The following is a 21,293-nucleotide window of genomic DNA, read 5'->3' on the forward strand; positions in this document are numbered from 1 at the left end:
TTTTGTGGTGGCAATAATTTTTGCCACCACAAAATTAGTGGTGGCAAAAAGTTAGTAGTGAAGAACTGTCACCAGGCACAGCAAATTAAATCATTATTTAATTTAAATACTTTAAATGAAAATCAATTAAAACTGAAATCTTAGTAACTAATACAGTAATTAAATTGATTACATTGTTGAAGTACAAATAAAGATTACAATACCAACCTTGTCATTTTACATTTGGCTGGAACATGACCCCAGTTAAGGCGCCAAATAACAGTTGGTATGGGAATACCATCAGCGGTACATGTTAAAGTAAATGTCTCTGAAACTTGTACCAGCTTGTTACGTGGAGGGGGAATAACAATTCTGGGTCGACTGCATCCCACTTCATCAGTCCCATCTTGACAATCAACATCTCCATCACAGTGGAAAGATTTAGGGATGCACTGGTTACCATTCTTACAAGTGAATTCATTGTATCTGCAAGCTGATCCTGGAGCAACAAAAATTAGATTAGCATTTTTTTTTTTTTTTGTAACCAAGCCTAATTAAGAAAAAGAACATTCCTTAATTTAACTTAATTTAAGCTATGTATCTAGATGTTCATATGAACATAATCAAGATGCTGGTATGGCATGAACCTGAAAAGATAATATTTAGTGAAGAATGAAAAATGAATGAAACTATGTAGAAAGTCATATTTGGCATATTTCAAAGAGTGCTGACTGTACCATGATGATCTGGTCTTGTTCAATGCCAAGGGGATGGGCAGATGTTGTTAATTACCTAAGTGTAATTACCTATTTGTAGTTACAGAATGAGAGCTATGCTCGTGGTGTCCCATCTACCCAGCACTGTCATATAACGCTTTGAAACTACTGACGGTTTTGGCCTCCACCACATTCTCACTTAACTTGTTTCAAAGGTCTACCACTATTTGCGAAAGTGAATTTTCTTATATTTCTTCGGCATCTTTGTTTAGTTAGTTTAAATCTATGACCTCTTGTTCTTGAAGTTCCAGGTCACAGGAAATCTTCCCTATCGATTTTACCAATTCCTGTTACTATTTTGTATGTAGTGATCATATCACCTCTGTTTCTTCTGTCTTCTAGTTTTGGCATATTTAATGCCTCTAACCTCTCCTCGTAGCTCTTGCCCTTCAGTTCTGGGAGCCACTTAGTAGCATGTCTTTGCACCTTTTCCAGTTTGTTGATATGCTTCTTAAGATATGGGCACCACACAACCGCTGCATATTCTAGCTTTGGCCTAACAAAAGTTGTGAACAATTTCTTTAGTATATCGCCATCCATGTATTTAAAAGCAACTCTGAAGTTAGAAAGCATGACAACTTTCTTTATGTGGTCCTCAGGTGATAGAAAACTATCTAGAACCACCCCTAGATCTTTTTCTTAATCAGAATTCTTTAAAGATTTCTCACATAATTCATAGGTTGTGTGGGGGTCTATGTTCTCCTTTTCCACATTCCATAACATGGCACTTATTCACATTAAATTCCATTTGCCAAGTGGTGCTCCATATACTTATTTTGTCCAGGTCTTCTTGAAGGACATGACAATCATCTAGGTTTCTTATCCTTCCTATTATATTAACATCATCATCAAACATATTCATATAATTCTGTATTCCAACTGGTAGATCATTTATGTAGACAATGAACATCACCGGTGCAAGAACTGAACCTTGTGGTACTCCGCTTGTGACATTTCTCCAGTCCGATACATTGCCTCTGATCTGTGTGTGTGTGTGGGTGGGTGGGTGTGCGTGCGTGCGTGCGTGTGTATAAAGTATATATGGAAGCTGATGAGAATTACATTTCACCTTTGTAAATGCACATTAATGACACTATGTAAAAGACACATCGAACACTTCATGTAGGGCATACGTAAATCTGTGTATCTATGTATTTACGTATGTAGGTTAGCTTAGCATTTTAAAAGCACCGAATCACCTTCTGTGGTTGAGTGTTCAATAAACCCTTGAACTGTATGTTTAACACTTCTCTAACCCTGTCCATGGAGGACAGAAGAAAATGTATATATGCTGGTTAGCATTGTAAATGTGTGGCCACGTCTGTGGTAGAAAATAATAAAAAAAAAAAAAAAAAAAAAACTGCCCTCATATTTCTATGTCAGAAAATTTTTCACCCATGTTTTCATCCATGTTTCATAATGCGGGATTGAATGTGCACAATGCTTGAGACATGACTCAAAACAAAGCTAGATATAGTTTGTAAACATATTTTATTGTAAATATTTTGTTAAATATGACAACTCGCTTCCTAAAACCAGGTTAAGTGCACTTCTCATTATATGCCTGGTCCAATAAAATAGCAGGGTGCTTCTCTGGATGATTTGCTCAAGTTGGACAAGCACCACTTAACACACTTAAGTGTGTTAAGTGGTGCTTGTTAAACTTAATGATATGCATTGTTCATGATACAATATAAATAAACTACTTATTTTTAAAATATCTTTAATCTTTTTCCATTCTACTGCTCCCTCTTTTCTCCTAACATTTGCATCAATCCCTACCACATGACATTTGGAAATGGGGTGATAATAATGATAATAATAATTTATGTTGACTTAAAGATCCTTCTATTAATTATGTACAGTAATGTTTTATGATAAATTAAACCCCCACAGAGAAGCCCAAAGAAAATTCAGTTATACATGTGCTCAACAACAACATTCACATATCCAATCTTTTCTTGCCAAATATACAAGACATCACTGGGAGCAAAGACAAGCAAGTCATGCTGTGGTACTTCTGATGTACATCATTTTAAGGCTAAAATGAAGACAGAAAATCTTAAACATCAAATAACTTGATTTGTTCAGTTTGTAGTTACGCTAATAATAGAATAAATTCTGGATAGGTTAGGTAGCAATTAAAATGCTCCCCTCCTCTATATTAATATATAAATGGCTATAATTTTTTTCTTCAAATTTTGTAAACAAAAATGTTCACTTACCAGGTGGATTTGTAGCACAATCTGTCTCATCTGATCCATCCCCACAATCATCATCTGAGTCACACAACCATGTTTTGAGAACACAACGTTTATTATCACACTGGAATTCATTTGGTTCACAACCCAAAGGATCTGAAAGAGGAAAAAGTAATCACAATATTTTGACAATATAGTACAGTATTGTAAATGATAGTTCAACAACTTTAAGCACTTTGAAAAGGTTTTTTATTTACTTCAAAGAAAAAGGATTTGTCATTAGACAAAAAGGATTCGGAATTTGCCAGGGATATAATTTGTGTATAATATGCTGTGGTATTTTCTGGGGAAGTAGGAGAGAGGGAGAAGGGAAAGAGAGACCCCCTTTCACAGCCAGGAAGTCTGTCTAATCAACAATATAAGTGATATGGCAAAATTAATGTATTTTTACATATAAAAAAGAAAGAAATGTTTATAACAAGACTGCATAAATGCAGGCTCAAATAGGAGAATTTAAATTAAAACATCTTGAAAGCCACTGCCAATTATATAAATAATTATTTTTTTAAAGAATCTCAAATGTTCTAAGGAATAACTGTAATGCTGTTTTAATAATTTAGCAAAAATTATTTATATTTCCAATTATAATGAATTCTGATACAAATAAAACTTACTGCATCGCATTTCATCCGAAGCATCAGTGCAATCAAAGGTTCCATCACATACTTTGTCCTTATCAATGCACTGACCATTCATACAAGTTGCTTTGTTGACACCACAGACTGGAGGTGTTGGTATTGGCGTAGGCACCACATCTATTTAAAAAAAATTGATACATTATTCATATTATATATATAGAGCATATGCAAGACCCCCTCCATTGGAAAGATGACTTTGTAAGCCATGTCAGGGTAAAAGACTGGTAATCTGGCATTAGGACAAGATGATAAACCGTTTTTCAAGGTAAACTAAAATATTCACAATCAATTAGTATGTCACATATGCACTTATTAAATAAGCCAATATTGACTAAGCAAGTGCGAGAACGGGTTGCATTAAACTTGCAGTACAGTATTTAGTTTTTGTATAATCAAGTCAATGAGAGATGACGAGAGAGAAAGAAGGAAGAGATGGTTGGGTGGATTGCATCTATATGGACCTAATAAGGAATTCACCCACAAAGGATTGTTCTAGCAAGTGGAGCCAGGAGATGCAGATTACTGGAATAGATAAAAACTTTAACATGTATAAATGTTAGAGCAATGGTCAGAAGGTTCAAGACAGGAAAGAGGAATATAACTAGCTGTGCCCTGCAGGGTTAATCGAGTTATAATTAGCTAAGAGACTTTAATGTAAATAAATGTTATTTAATTGAATTTGGGAGAATGTGGTTAAGCCACAACTCGGTGAAAATAATCTGCAAGAGTGATTTTTTTTTTATGATTATACTGCATTAGACATTTTCTGAGGAGCATTGGGATGCTGCTGTACATGAATGCTAGTGTGTGCCGGTGCTCATTTACTCACTATGCTAAATAGTGTGGATGCAGTATCTTGTTAGGATTCTGCATATTATACAATTTTAAAATAAATATTTGAAAATTTCCTGACCATTTGTAATTATTATGTTTAAATACTTGGATTACTTTGTACTCAATTACAGAGAGAGATGTAGGTTGTTAGAGTAGTTTGCTAATAATAAGATACTTATCAGTATGAAGTGCAAATTCCAAGAGATACCTTTAGCCAAGCTAAGCTGTACAGTATTAACATCTAGAAGATTGCTAATCTAACTAGATAAACCATTGATGTGTGGTCCCACCTGCAGGAAAGTATGATGATAAACTGAATACATAATGAAAATTTGACTCCAACTCACACCTATAAAGTTATTTTTTAAGATTTTTGTGAATTACTTACTGTCCTCAGACTTCTTGTAGGCAAACCAATGCTTCAGATAGCAAATCAGCTTTATTAACAATTGGAGGTCAATGTATATTTTAAGTAGCAAGGTGGTTTTGACACAATCAAACATGAACCTCAAAGGTTATTTTTACATTTTCAAATATTGGAAGTATGCACAAAAATGCTGCAGAATCATCTGATCGTCAACTCTGCATGTTTAAGAAATGCCAAAACACACATGGATGCCATTTGTTTGTAATTTCTTAAATATCTCTAAATGGATAGAAGGCAAATTTTTGTAACACAAATGATAATATTGGATTCAACTTCTGTACATTTAAGGCACTTAAAAAAAGAAAAATCTACCATCTAGAGGATGAATCTGGAACCTCTATATGTAAACACATTATTACATGAATACTCACAGATGAATCCAGATAACTAGTTGAATTTATTACCAGGTGTTCAAATACCATTTTATTTAATTTAAATACACAATATTATACATATAACTATTCAGGACCTGTGATTCAATAATAATCCTTTCATATATCTTTAAATCTAATTTAGGAAAGTGACACACTTCATTATTATTTATCTATTTTGACACCTTTTTACTCACCCCAGAATTGTGCCACCAAGTGAAGCAACAAGTAAAAAAGATTTTTATTATGATTTTAAATAAACAAAACAATAAAATTATTGAACATTGTTAAACCAAGATGTTAGTAATTTTTCTAGTTTCAGTGACGTGCTGAGTTTATGATGAAGAATATGAGATACTGTACTGTACTGGGATAGAAAATGGGAAACATTTACCAGATAATAGTCCATACTTTGAAAATGTTTCTCTTAATCAAGAATACAGAAATTAAAACTTGATGGATTTTGATCGTTGTTGATATCAAGAGAGGTATCCCTACATTGTCATATCTCTTGACCAAAAAAAAAAAAAAAAAAAGCACTGAATGTAATTAAATGCCATTTTCTGGGTGAGACCTGGAAGCTCTCCTGAGCTATCTGGGCTGAGACAGAGTATTAGCTTTGGGCATTAGTCAATGTACATGGAGGTCTAGGCCTACCGGGCACCAACGAGCCAGAACCTGGCTGCCTCAGAGAGGCGCAAGAAGCAGTGGTCTATAGAGACACCTTATATGAAATTTAGAAGTACTCCATGTTTGCCATCGACCGGGTTGGGCACCCAGAAAGAAAGGCCCCCCCATATTCTGGTTAAGAATTGCTACCAAAGCCAAACAAGTGGATCAAACTCCCCAAGAAGAAAAACAAGCAAACAAGCATGACGCCATCTCGTTACAAACAAGCCGCCATCTGTGCAACCCCCCCTCCCCGGGAGGGGGAAGGGGAAGACCCAGACCCTCTGCCGGCTACCCAAGTCTACCAGTTCTTAGGCTGGATGTCAAAACACGCAAAAAGAAACCGCTGACCAGAGGGAGGGAGGGATGACGGGGAGTCTTCAGGTCTTATCCAGAAAATGGCATTTTATTACATTCAATGCTGGTTTTTGGGGGAAGCCCCTTTGGCTCCCTGGAGCTACTTCCCCAAAGAGAAAAACACAAAAAGAACTCACCCGGGTGGCAGGTGTTCCTCATATCTCAACGCAAAGTCGAGACAACTGGCTGCAACTGCCGACCTAATGCAACACAGGCCCGACCAGGCACAGGGACACTGACCAGGTAGCGAGCGGCCAGGACCTAGTTTAATCTCCAAAAAGCCCTGCACCCGAATGTCAGCCCAAGATATGTTACCGAAAACAGCAGCAAGTGCAAGTATACTTATGAATGTCATGGGCGTGGGGATAAACCGAATAACACTGTGGACGACATGGGAGACCCGCATCCGGGAACAGGGAAGAAGGGAAACCGAGTCAACCCAAAGCGCGTCCCCGGTCACTGAGGCAAATAACGGCACAAAGCTGCAACCGGACACAACACACGATACACCCCCGGCCTCACCAACCAAGCATCAACAACCAATCCACAGGCCCCTCTGGAAAGCAGCAGTCTCATTCTTTGCCAGAAAAGGAGACGACAGTAGCCGAACAAAACAATCACCTAACCCAAAAGAGAAGACACCTGTGACTGAGAGGAGAGCATCAAGCACCCCAACCCAACCCCCAGAGGCCAATGCCAACAGGGAAAGAGCCTTCGTCAAACACTCTGGAACCGAAGGGGCCACCACAAACTCAGGGGGGGGGGGAGAGAGAAAGGAGAGCACCTGATTCAAAGACCAGGATGGCTCGAGCTGCACATGAGCAGGCTGGAGGTGAAATGCACCGAGACAGCTTAAGGAATGGCTCCGATGTAACATCAACACCGAACACCAGCTGCAGTGGGTCCGCCAATGCCACACAATATGATGCGATAATGTTCGGCATAAGATGACGGTCCTGAAACAACCAGGAAAGAAAGGACAAAACAACCTGAACAGAAAGAGAAGTAATGTGACGAAGGGTCAGAAAAAACCTGAAGGACCCCCAAGAAACTTTGTACTGTCGTCAAGACAAAGCCCGCAGGTGAGACACCATCAAAGAAACCACCTATCACCATACAAGTGGTGATAGACTTGAGTCAGAAATGAAAGACACAAAGACTCGAGAAGAAGATCAAACCAGCCTTGTAACAGACTGGACCAATCTGTTGAAATAGGCGGAGTCGTGGGAAATTCTCCAGGTTCAGACACCGAGCAAGCAGCACCTGAAACCAAGGCTGGGCCAGCCACCAAGGACCCAGGAGGACTTCCCTGGTAAGTTTCCAAGTGAGCTAGGACCGGGAGCAACAGCGAAACCGGAGGAAAGAGGTATAGGTAACCCCAAATCAACCAGTCCTGCCTGAAGACGTCGACCCCGATAGCCTCGCAACCAGGGAAAGGAGCCACAAACAACGGAAGGCCTGCGACCAATCAAACGCAAAGAGGTCCACCTCTGTGAGCCCGAACGTGTGGCAGAGCCAATGGAAGGAGTCGGCGTCGAACATCCATTCCGTGGACGGGAAAATGAACCGAGACAGGCCATCCGCCAGGACATTGGACACTCCCCGAACGTGAACAGCCAGGAGAGCCAAACCCCAAGAAATCAGCAGACAAGTCACCTGAAGCGACCAGCCTCAAAGAGGCAAGGACTGCAGAGAACCCCCTCGGTTCAGACAATGAACCACCGGGGAGCAGCCCGAATGGAGCCGAGTCGTCGATCTGCGAGCAACCGGAACCCTCCAGAGCGACAACCACACCGCCACGAACTTATGCACCATACTGTGGACCCGACGGCAGGATGGAACCCATTGCTCCTGGCCAGACTGATGAGCACTGGTCACAAAACCCCCAGCCAAGAGACGACGCGTCCGTGAACAATTCGAGCGAGGGCTCGGAGAGGCGCCAGGGCACTGAACCCCGAAAAACCCAAAGAGGAAGCCAGTGACGCAGCAATTGGCGCAAGGCCCCCGGAGGCAGAACCCAGCAATCAGGAGAGAGACGGAAGGGACGGCCCCGAAAGAACCAGAACAGCTGACAAAGCCACACCTGACCCGGCGGGTAAGCTCATCTGTGCCCTGTGGCACAGATGAGGAACACAGGGCACAGATGAGGAACACCCCTCCAACTCACACAAGGCACATACAGGCCCAGATAGAATATCCATAAGCCAACCGAATCCGTAGGGGATTTCCAGGGCCTGAATAGTAAACCAAGCAGGACACCCAGGCACTAGAATCATTATGGTAGACCTAAAAGTAAGCTGACACAGCCTGGGCTACATGAATGCGAAGGCAGACCTCAGAACACTGTATAAACAAGCTCATGAACTAACAATGTACCCCACCAGCCAACACTTGCTCCCGATCCAGGTCAAGACAGAGGGACAATGAAACCGTGACTCACCCAAGGCAAGGGCAACCACAAGCTGGAAGGACCTAAAAGCGAGGAAAGTCTCGAACACACCAGAGAAGAGAACTGACAGTGCAGGAGCAGCACTAGAGAACGCTCCGAGAAGGGAACCCCGATTACCAGAACCAGCAATAGCTACCGATGACCCTGAGGCCCCTACTGCAGACGTCTGGAAGGCATTATATTAATGGAGGAACTGAGGGCTTAAGGCAGTGTACAGTGTGAGCCACAGCCTCCCCTCCCTTCCCAAACAAGTCAGAGTGGTAGGGTAAACAAATGAATGCTTATTTCAAGCAATTTTTGATCATTTGTTTATATTTTTGGTGGAGTTTGTGCACTAGGTTAGGAGACTTTCAAAGAGACTAGTCTCTTTGAACCCAGCAGTGGTCTATATTGGTTGCTAACTTTCTGGGTGCCTTCTCTGGTGAGGTGGCAGTGTCACTTGGCCTCTCTGCACCTCTGAAAGGGTGCTAGCTTCTGAGTCTGATCCTGGGTAGGCTGAACTCATCCCCACAACTAGTTAGGGAGTCATCTCAGCCAGATTGCTTCAGGGAGCCACAAGGGGTTTCCCCCAGAAAGGCGATCAATAACATAAGAAAATTTATAATGTCACCTAGTATATGGAAGCACAAATTGCAAAAGTATTGATAAAAGTCTGCTTTATACACATACTGTACTATATATTACAATAAAATATTATTAGAAAGATGAAAATGCAACCTGCATGAGAGACTGCCATTAGCTTTATGATACCCTAAGTGATATAACCAAGTGCTAATAATTAGTTGGCTACAACTATGAAACTTTGGAAAGTTCAGAAATTACAAGAATAAAAATTCTTCCTGAACCTCATCATCATACTGTACCTTGAAATCATTTGCGTTCATAAACTGAACAAAAATTTAAAGGGTCACAAAATTATATTTCATAAGCTAATCTTTTCTTAAGGCAATGTTGGGGGGAAAGCCTCATGATGGTGAAGTTTATTATTTATTTAGTAATATACTGCACATAAAATGGATGTGGGTTAACATTCTGTACAATCCACCTTGCACTCTGCTTTTTCTAGATGTGCAATGTCCATTTGACAGTGTAGTTCAGATGCTTAATTTCAGTAGGTCTGGTGAAGCAAAATAAATATCAGATGAGTTATATGATAGTTTCTCTCTTTATGATTAAAAGGTGTTTTTTTTTATAGAAAAGGTGCTTCCAATTACTTTCAGTATTTGTTGCAATGTGGCCAGGTGAGGAGTACAGCCTGCACAGTTTTGAATGCACAGTCTGAGATATGAGTACGATAGGGAGAAAAATGTGGATAGAGAATGTTATTTCCAGATGACAGAAAATAAAACAAGTGAGCTTTACGTTATGAGAAAAACACAAATGACCCAGAAAATCTAAGAAAATGCCCATATGCAGTGAGGGTGGGAAACATGTGGAATGCTCATGAGATAAGTGGCAAAACTTGCCACCATTGAAAGCAAGAGAGAGTGAGTCCTGGAATGTCACAAGCCATAGCAGCATGAGATAATAGCCAAGATGAGCAGCACTAGAGCTAGATCTTGTACCCTGTATGCACAACTAGGTCAGCACAAATTTAAAGGTATAATAAGCAAGATAATGATGCTAATTGGCATCATCATCAAGAAGTCTTAAAGCATCCCAATCAATATCCAGGAGAGAAATAATCTCAATTTATTGGGTTTTATAATGAGGGCAATTTGCCTTTTTATCTAGGTAAAATATCTTCGTATCACTGTAAGAATTGCATATACCTGCATGGTGTGAACATAGTAGTTCAGCTCACTGTAGAGAAGCATACATGCTCAACTAGTAAATGGAAATGGATCATTTGACCCAAGACCCCATTTTTGAAAACATATCCTTGTTACCTTGGTTTTTACCTTTTTAACACATTTGAAAATAACTATGACAAAATCCATACAAGACAACAAAATATACAAAGATATGACAATGGAGCTGAAAATTTAGCTTTGTGATGCCTCCATGATTGTCGTTGCTTGGATTTGAAGCATGATGCCAGATTCATGTAGCTTTCTCTCTTGACCACTATTAAACTTTCCTGACACCAAAAGAAGCTACTCTGAATTATAAAATCATTTATCATCTGCATCATTATTTATTAATGATCATCTGCCAATTATTAGCACTTACACTGTCAGGGTTGGTCTGATGGTAAACAAGCTCCACTGCAAAGCTAATGGCAGACTTTCATGAGTTGCTCATGCATCTGAAAACCCATACCAGCTACTAATTATATGAGTTAATTACCATGAGGAATAATTTACTCAAGTGCAGTATCTATAAAATGTATATAAATTGTACTGCATGCTTTAAGGTTATACAATTATTCAAAAAAAATTATAATTTCAGATTAAAAATAGTAATTGCTACAAAAACAATGTTCATTTCTCATAGATACCTGAAACATATGTATAGTTAGGAACGAAAATAAAGGAGCCTTGATTGCGGTCAGATTCTATGACACCTGGTATTCGACTGCTGCTTGTGAAATTTCTGGATTTGGATGCCTTGGGTGCAGTCCGAGTTTCATTGACAAGGAGAGTATGTGACCAAGACTTAAGGAAAGAAGGAAGGGGTTGAGTTGATTTAAGTGCATGGGATGGAGGATATGCAAAATTATATTGTGAGTAATGGGCAGGAAATGCTTGGGAAAGTGGCAGCTGCTGATGCTGTGACGAAACATACGAAGATGAAGGAGGGGGAAGAAGGCGATGATGGAAGAGTTTCCGACTGGATGGGGAGACTAATTCTGGTAGGGCTTGTTCAAGCATGGTTAGGTCTTGGGAGTTTACTACATTCCGTGCAGCATGGTTAGGGAGAGAGAGGTCATTAGTGCACGACTAACAGCAAAGAGTCATGAATATCATGCGTCACAAATAAATATGCACGATAGAAGAGTTTGCACAGCTTATTAGAATAGTACAGTATGTACAGGAGACACTCAGTTCTACACAGGAATGTGTTCCTTCTGACACCATTGTAAAACCAAACCCTGTACTATATTGTTAGCCCTTTACCTATGACAAGTGACTATTTCTACCAGCACATAATATCCTTCATGGCAACAATTTTTTCTACATAAAATTGAAATAACAGTATCTTCAAAATCATAACTAAGTACACATGTTACATATAAAGTTATGCTACTGGCACCAATTTACAAGCTATTATGGAGGATTCTTAAAAAGAAATCTCCTCATTTCAGATTCTTCTTATAACAGTGTACTTGCCAATTAACAGTTTGTTCGAGGCATTAGTAATTTGTTCACTAATTAGATTTTTAAATACTTGTTGAATTTTTTTTTTCTGACTGCAGCAAAGAGATACAAATAAATTTAGATACAAAACAACATCTCTTGGAAAATTCATGACAAATGTACATCTGTAGTTTAAGGGTTAAACTCATGGAAAAAAAACCAGCGTTGAATGTAATGAAACACCATTTTCTGGGCGAGTCCCGGAGGCTCCTTGGAGCTATCCAGGCTGAATGGATATGTATAACATTCTGGCATCAAAGTGCATGGAGTTCTTACCTACCGGGGACCATGAGCCAGAACCTGGCCCCTTCAGAGAGGCATGAGGAGCAATGGCCTATAGAAACCCCTAATGTGGTTGGGAGCATTCTATGTCTGCCATCGATCGGGACAGGCACCCAGAAAGGTAGGCGCCCCAAAACAAACCCCTATTCTGGTGAAAATATTGCTACCGAAAGTCGAATATTTTGAAGCCGAACGAGTGGACAGAACTCCCCAAACTAAATTAGCAAACTAGCATTAATTCATTACGTCACCACGCTGCCGTCTGCGCAACCCCCCCCTTTCCCCGGGAGGGGGAAGGGGGAGCCCCAGACCCTCCACACTGGCGATCCAATCAGCAGTTCATAGGCTGGATGCCAAAATACACGAAAAACACAGCTGGGAGGGAGGGAGGGAGGGATGCCGGGGAGCCTCCAAGACTCACCCAGAAAATGGGCTCCGGAGAGCCTCGTCGGCTACCTGGGGCCCCATTGGCTTCCTGGAGCTACCTCACCACAGATAAGGAAAAGAGGGAAGGAACCGGGAGGTGGACGCCATGCACCCAACCCAAAAAACAAAAACACAGGCCAAACCAAAGGAGCCCACAGACGACCTGGAATACCCTAACCCCAGAACACGAAGGAAGGAAGGAAGGGAACCCGGGCAAACCTACACGGGCCCACAGCCCCAGAGGCTTGACGGCACACAAGGCGAGAAGCGAAGAACAGACACCACTTCCTTCGGAATCAACGCACACAACTTCAACAAGGCAACCGACGCCCTAGCTGCCGAGGCAAGTGCACTGGACACCGGCCCGGATCCCAGCTCCTCCACATCCTCCTCGAGCCAGTCCGAAGACAGCTCCAGCAGGGGGAAAAAAAAAGCACAAGACCGAAGTTAAATGCCCAAGAGCACTCAAATTCTTGGCCACCAGGGATGCCGAAAGGGAGGGAACTTGCACGTGATGCTGCACCTGGCCAATATCACGAGACAGCACAGGGGCGAACAAGCATGCATTGAGGTGCTCAAACTCGCCCCCTAGATAATCCTTAATGATTGTAGTCAACTTCCGCCATTCAAGCATGTGGATCCGACAGAACGAATGCCATGTCCCCAATGAAAAGAAAGAACAGTCTGCCAGCCAGAAAGACTTCGGCACCTTGTAACGCACTGAGTAAGGAAAAGAAGAGCCAAACTCAAAACAAGAAGGATCCATTATTGAGGCGTAAATCGGGTCTCGCTAGAGGAAAGCCGCAAGGGCCTCCCGCACCTCCCTCGACAGGATGCGGGAAGCCAAAAATCTTCGGAAGAAGGGAACCTTGGAATCCAAGGGAACCCGGAACTGAACCCGGGTTCGTTTCAAAGGCAGAAGCCACCGGGAAAGCAAGGAAGAAGGGGGGCCTGCTAGCACGACCTGAAAACCCCGGCAAAAGGAACAGGCTTGAATGCCTTCGCTGCCGATTCGGAAGGGACAGTCCCTGAGGCTGCCCGAGTCTCGCCATCAAGAAAGCCCTGACGTTTGGGAGCCAGGAGACGGAAGGGGGTGGGGGTGAAGCAGGATGAACCATAGCAGGGGAAGGACAAGAGGGCGTGGACGAAACCAAAAGTCGAGGCGACTAACACCCCCTCCAAGTTCGGGTCCCTTTAACCAATAAGGGGCAGCTGAGGGACATCCGAAAAGGTAACCAACTTAGCGCATTGCAGCAACCTAAAATGCGCATGTAACGCTGAGGCTACCTGCATCCGAATATCAATATCAGCAGACTGGGTGAACTGGAGTACAAGCAAGGAACACCACTCGCAGGACTCAGGGTCAAAGGTGTCATTGACCCAACAGGCAGCATGGCAGAGGCAAAGATGGTGAGTATCACCCTGAGACAAGGGGACAAAGCAACCTTTAAACTCGCACGAAGCAAGATGGGGACTTAGAGGACGCATCCATTGGACCAACGAGCCCCAACGGGGATTTCCAGGGCCCTTAGGCTGACTGCTAAGGAAAACCCAGGCAAGGTACTGCTAATTGGTTATCCCAGAACTACAAAACAAACAAAATGCTGAACCCCTGCAACGTGTGCAATCACGGGGACCTAGCAGAGAGCCACCAAAATTATACAAGTGGTCCTACAGCCACACCAGGCACACCCCCACCAGGCAAAACAAAAGAAAAACACCACACAAAAGCACAACGTCTCCAGGAGGAACAGAACTGGTCACTATGCATAATATAAGACAGCTGCACAGTACCTAGTGCCCCAGCCAGCAACGATGCTACCTCCTATCCAAGGCCAAAGAGGGGTAAGAAAGAAAACCCAGCTGACCCCAAGGGCGGGCAATCACCAAGCAGCAAAAGAACCCTGAGTAGGTAGCCCTCAAACAGTTTGTGGAAAGTAACCCCAAACTGCAAGGGCAGTATTTACAGGGCACCTAGGGAAGGGAACCCTAGATGCATGCAGCCCCAGTACTTCTGGAACAACACCTGGCTCACACACCACCACACCGCACAGAACAGCACTGCTCAAAGACTGGAGCCAGAGATGATCGATCGCCACCCAACACAACAGCCTCAGAATTGGGGTGGGTAGCCAGCATGGGAGGTCTGGGATTCCTCTTTCTTTCCCCTCCCAGGGAGGAGAAAGTTGCACAGACAGCGGCGCGGCAGCTGTAGTGACATCATGCTTGTTAGCTTGTTTTCTCATTGTGGAGTTCTGCTTGCTCGTTTGGCTTTCAGTTAGCAATTTTTACCAGCTGTAGTTTGTTTGGGGATTCCTACCTTTCTGGGTACCTGACCTGGTAGATGGCAGACATTGATTGCATCCAACTACATGGGGGTGTCTATGGTCTATGGGTCATTGCTCCTCGTGCCTCTTTGAGGGGGCTAGGTTCTGGCTTGTGGGGCATAGAACTCCATCAATTGACTGTTGCTATGGTCTAACATATACACATCAGCCCGGTATAGCTTCAGGGAGCCGAAGGGGCTCTCCACAGAACAAAACAACGAGGAGAGGTTTTAGGCATTAAATATGCCAAAACTAGAAGATGGAAGAAAAAGAGGCAATATGATCACATGTACAAAATAGTAATGTGATTCAACAACATTGATAGGGAAGAATTCCTAGGACATGGAACTTCAAGAAAAAGAGGTCACAGGTTTAAACTAACTCAACAAAGGTGTTGAAGAAATATTAGAAAACACTTTTGCAAATAGAGTGGTAGACAGTTGGAACCATTTAAGTGGAACCAAAACTGTTAGTAACTTCAAAGCATTATATGACAGAGTGCCAGGAAGATGGGATACCACAAGCATAGTTCTCATCCTGTAACTATGCGTAGGTAATTACTAGAAGATAGAAGAAAGATGAGATATGACCACCATTTGCAAAACAATAACAGGAATCGCAAATTGATAAAGAGGAATTCCTGAAACCAGGAACTTAACACTTCGGCTTGGTAACGAATCAGCATTGCATCGTCCGTTTACAAGAGGGTAGTCTGGTAACGACGCAGCATTGTGTTGTCAGTGGCGGCAAATTGGCGGCAGCTTCGGGAGGGGCGCGCCGCAGTTTTGGACATTATATGCATATACACCTGTAGGAATTTCATTGCAAATACACTGATACCAAAAAGAAAGACCTAGGACCAGAACTGAGGTAACAAAGTTGAAAAGAGTACAGTATAACCATTTTATTGCTCTTTATTAGCGCTCACTGCGGTAATGCCGCATCACGTTCGATGTTTGCTGTGGATGGGACGCCGGGCTTTTGAACTTTATATTTGCATATACTTTTGAAGGGAATTCTATTGCGAACACAATGATACCAAAATCAAAGACCTAGGATGAGAACTGAGATGTCCAAAGTGAAGAGTGTACACATTTTATTGCTCTTACGTGCTCCCGGGTAACACACACACTTTCTCGCCTGGCTTTTTTATACCAAATTGATACCAAATTGAAAAACCTAGGATGAGAATTGAGATGACAAAGTTGAAAAGAGTACACACATTTCGGTATGACCACGCTCTCTATTGTAATGAGAGGCGCCTTGGGATGGCGCAGCGTTCTCTTTCTGGTAACTTTCATCTTGTCGGCGGGTGGAGCGCACCGCTGTTTTTGACATTATATGCATATACTCATGTTGGGAATTCTATTGCGAATACATTGATACCAAAATGAAAGACCTAGGACGAGAATTGAGGTAACCAAAGTGAAAAGAGTGTACACATTTTATCGGTCTTATGCGCTCCCGGGTAACTCGCTCTCACTTTCTGTTTGTTGCGGATGGTATGCCGGGCTTTTGGACTTTATATGCCTTTAGTCCTGTAGAGGATTCTATTGCGAACACAATGATACCAAAATGAAAGACCTAGGACAAGAATTGAGGTGACCAAAGTGAAGAGTGTACACATTTCAAAATTACCAAGCGCTTCTGCGGAATGCCCAAACCCACCAGGGGTAGCGCGACGCATACGCACCCAGAACATCAAAGTGTTAAGGAAACAAAAGTGCAAAAAAATTATTAGAAAGTTTTCTTTTGCAAACAGAAGTGGTAGATGGTTCGAACAATCTAAGTGAGAAGGTGGTGGAGGCAAAAACCGTCAGTAGTTTCTAAGCGATATACAACAAAAAGTACTGGGAAGACGGGACACCACGAGCATAGCTCTCATCCTGTAACTACACTTAGATAATTATACATTAATGAGTAAAAGACTGGTATGAGAGATGAAAAGTATAATGAAGAGAAGTAATGTTAGTACGGCAGTCAAGAGATGCCAAATAATTTACAACTTCCACCCAGTCCTTGGCTATTTTCTCAGGCCTGCTTTTGTCAAATACAAGACTAATTTTATATATTTTTCAAATATTTCTTTGACAATTTATATTCCTAATATTATTTATATACATATGATACTGACATCATGAATTTCTAACTTTGGCCAAGTTTTACTTATGTTAGCAAGTACAGCATTGAGAAATATCTGGCATATATAGGTTGGGTAAGTTTGCAAGTTAGTTTTGACAAATTAAACAAATAATTATCATGTATATCATAATTAAAAACTCCTATCCTTTCAGAAATTTTATATATATATTTTCTCTTAATACTGTATTTACGAAAATTTGACTTGATAGGCAACTATGGCTATTAGGTAAAATATACATACATACACATATAAATGAAAATCCTCTCGAGGCAATGTAGTGACTTGAACTCGGAACCTGGTGATTCCCAGTCACCTGCCTTAACCGCTTGGGCCCCACTGGTACAAAAGTTGACCATCCAAGAACTGCTGAGTTCTCTGGGAGGTTCTGGACACCCCAAACTGTGGCCCAATTAGGATTTTGCAGCCAGCCCGACTATACTCCTTGATATATCACGTCTTTATGATTTCATTGCGATCTGACTAGGGAGTAAGTGTATGAACGCCACTACCATAGGCCAGTGTGTGGTCGGGTTGGCTGTAAAATCCTGGCTGGGCCTCGGTTTGGGGCCTCTAGAATCTTGCAGAGAACTCAGTGGAGTTCTGGGCTGGTCAACATTTGTACCACTAAGGCCCGAGCGGTTAAGGCAAGCTTCTGGGAATCACCAGGTCACGAGTTCAAGTAACTACATTGCCTCAAAATGATTTTCATCTATAAATCATGCCATTATGATTTACTAAAAACCAGAGTAGCCTGACAAGTCAGATTAGTTTAAATATTAACGTTTCAAACATTTTATTTAGAGAAATGATAAGTTCTTTCTTATAATAAACATGATAGGGATTTTTTCAATGAATCAAAACTAACTAAGAAACCTAACATAGTCAAATTATACCAATTATTTCTCAATAGTGCCTAACATAGGTATAATTAGGCGAAACTAAGTTAGAAATTCATGTAGTCAATTTATTATTATTCTTTGTGAACTAAGTGTAAAAAGATATATTTGAAAACTTGCAAAGTCTTTTAGGCAAAATGAGTAATTTATACATACATACATACATTCAGACACAGACAGACAGATAGATAGATATATAATTCATCTACAGTAATTTAAGGCAGATCAACTTACATGGAGTAACTTGTAGATACACAGATTTCCTTCTTCCTTGAAGCGGTAATGGTACATTTTGTGCCTCACAGAAGTATGTGCCAGAGTGTTCAATCTGAAGTAAATGGTTCATTGAACTAATATTATACTTTTTACTCGATAAACTCTGATCACATAATATCATTTGACAAAAATATATTCTCAGGACACAAATGGGATGATAAATATAACGATAATGCAGTCAAGGAATGTAATCATTACAAGCTAATGAAATGAGCCTAAGCTGGAGGTTGTGGAGGATGTAGTGGACAGGTGGTAATGGTGGTGGTGGCAGTAGACACACGGGAAGAAGTGGTGGAGAGTGAGAGGAAAGTGAAGTGAAGGGAAGAAAACAGATCAACTAACAGGGTTCTTGGTGGGATGGGTCTGCCGAGAGCAAGTAGTGAGTACTAGACAATTCAGATAATATTTTAGCCCTTGATATAATTTGAATAGAAGCCTGAAAACAAATATGGTTAATTATACACTGGGAAAACTATTTTATTTAGCAAATCTTATTCTATAAAATATTTACAAACTGACAAATTTTTCTCAGTGCAAGAAATTGTAACTTCAGAACTACAGTACTCTATTTAAATTATGAAGAAAATTTACATATGTAACACAGTCTAAATGCTCTCTATGCCTGCTAATTCAGGTCATACGGGGACGACCCCAATCAGAATCATACAAAAATTTTATTTAGTCAAGTTTCTTATGAGGTTATCTTGAGATGATTTCGAGGCATAGCGTCCCCGCGGCCCAGTCCTCGATCGTGCCTCCTCTTTGTTACACAGCTGCTATGGTAAGCAGCCCATAGCAGCTGTCTAACACCCAGGTACCTATTTACTACCAACTTTACACAAAAAATTATGCATCATTTTAATCAAACATTAATTTACCTGTATATTAGGCATAGTTAGGCGACCACGAATATCAGTTGTTCCAGGAGGCAATGGACGATTTCCATCTCTTACCCATCGCACAGGTGCTCTTATTGAGCCTTCGTCACGGCACTGGAACACCACTTCACGACCTGTAATATTTATATGAATATTGAAGAGTCGATCCAATACACATGTTACAAGAAATTTTTGGTATTATATTAGCTTTGGTTAATTTCAAAATATTACAAAAGTAAAATACTGAACCAATAAAACTAATGAAAAATATATAATACTGTATGTAAGAAATTTGTTGCAAATACTTGCAGATTTATTTCAGTATATTAGCTACATAAATAACTGATAACTTTAATACCTATGAAGTGCAGTACAGTACAGGATTTTAATTCTAAATTTTGAATAATTTTGGAACAAAATTATTCTTGGCCATAAGCAAAGTAATAAAGCAAAAATAATAATCACACACACAATTGGGGTTCATGAAGATTGATTTCTAAATAACCTTGTGCATCAGTCAAGGTAATTTACATAATAAGCTGTATGGGTAATTGTAAAACCATCTTTATACAGAGTAAGCCCACCTAGAGCAAGAAAATTTTACAAAAAATTTATGATAACTTGAAACTTAAAACTACAAATAATAGGTCTGCAGTGTTTGTAAGACAAACCCTATTTGGTAGGTTGCGAGCGAGTGCTACCGGTGATTGTACATTATGTAATGGCAAAGAAATTATGAATTCTGGAGAAAATTGATGAATTTCAGAGTCGTATTTTAAAGAGACTTACTCCTATTATTTATTTAAAATATACACATATGTATATATACAACATGGAACTAAAGGAAATTAGATACAAGTATGACTTACCCTTATTATGAGTTAGGAAATGTAGTGTGCATGACAGATTAAAGGCAGATAAATTACATACAGGAATTAGTAATCAAATTACTCTTTATCTTTTATACAGTCAAAAGGTAAAAATGAACCAAGGAAAAACTAAGACTTCCAGGTGTATGAACAATACAGTACAGAATTTGTAAAAAATAAACAAAAAATAAACAAAAAAATATAAAAATCCAGCATTAAATGTAATAAAACTTTACTTTCAGGAGAGGTCTCTCTCAGCAAGCCTTCCCAAAAAAGTTGAATGATTATTACAAAACTATAAAATAAAACTTAATTACTTGATTTTAAGAGAGTATTATACTGGAGATCCCAAAGATATGAGGAAGTGAAAGTACCAAACATGTTATGTGGGAAGTGAGATTACAGAACACGTCATGTGGGAAGTGAGAATACCGAGCACGTCATGTGGGAAGAGAGAATACCGAGCACGCCATGTGGGAAGTGAGAATACTGAGCACGTCATGTGGGAAGTGAGAATACCGAGCACGTCATGTGGGAAGAGAGAATACCGAGCACGTCATGTGGGAAGAGAGAATACCGAGCACGTCATGTGGGAAGTGAGAATACTGAGCACGTCATGTGGGAAGAGAGAATACCGAGCACGTCATGTGGGAAGAGAGAATATCGAGCACGTCATGTGGGAATAGAGAATACCGAGCACGTTATGTGGGAAGAGAGAATACCGAGCACGTCATGTAGGAAGAGAGAATACCGAGCACGTCATGTGGGAAGTGAGAATACCGAGCACGTCATGTGGGAAGTGAGAATACCGAGCAGGTCATGTGGGAAGTGAGAATACGGAGCACGTCATGTGGGAAGTGAGAATACCGAGCACGTCATGTGGAAAGTGAGAATACCGAGCACGTCATGTGGAAAGTGAGAATACCGAGCACGTCATGTGGGAAGTGAGAATACTGAGCACGTCATGTGGGAAGTGAGAATACCGAGCACGTCACGTGGGAAGTGAGAATACCGAGCACATCATGTGGGAACTGAGAATGCAGTACTGAGCACATCATATGGGAAGTGAGAAGACCGAGGATGTAATGTGGGAAATGAGAATACTCAGCATGTCATGTGAGAAATAAGACTATTGA

At 40.9% G+C, this 21,293-nt stretch overlaps 1 protein-coding gene across 8 annotated transcripts in view; it reads right to left on the reverse strand.

Moving 5' to 3' along the window:
• Positions 1-21,293, reverse strand: part of LOC123767760 (terribly reduced optic lobes) — a 354,074-nt gene that overhangs the window by 289,733 nt on the left and 43,048 nt on the right. For all 8 annotated transcript variants that reach the window (XM_069310630.1, XM_069310627.1, XM_069310626.1 and 5 more), the window contains 5 exons: positions 19,289-19,422; positions 18,369-18,462; positions 3,631-3,771; positions 2,981-3,112; positions 208-478 (listed from right to left, as the gene is read on the reverse strand). In XM_069310630.1, the coding sequence (XP_069166731.1) occupies positions 208-478; positions 2,981-3,112; positions 3,631-3,771; positions 18,369-18,462; positions 19,289-19,422 (772 nt within the window). The remainder of the gene's footprint in view (positions 1-207; positions 479-2,980; positions 3,113-3,630; positions 3,772-18,368; positions 18,463-19,288; positions 19,423-21,293) is intronic.

The sequence above is a fragment of the Procambarus clarkii genome, chromosome 67 (genome assembly GCF_040958095.1).
Source record: "Procambarus clarkii isolate CNS0578487 chromosome 67, FALCON_Pclarkii_2.0, whole genome shotgun sequence".
NCBI classification, from domain to species: Eukaryota; Metazoa; Arthropoda; class Malacostraca; order Decapoda; family Cambaridae; genus Procambarus; species Procambarus clarkii.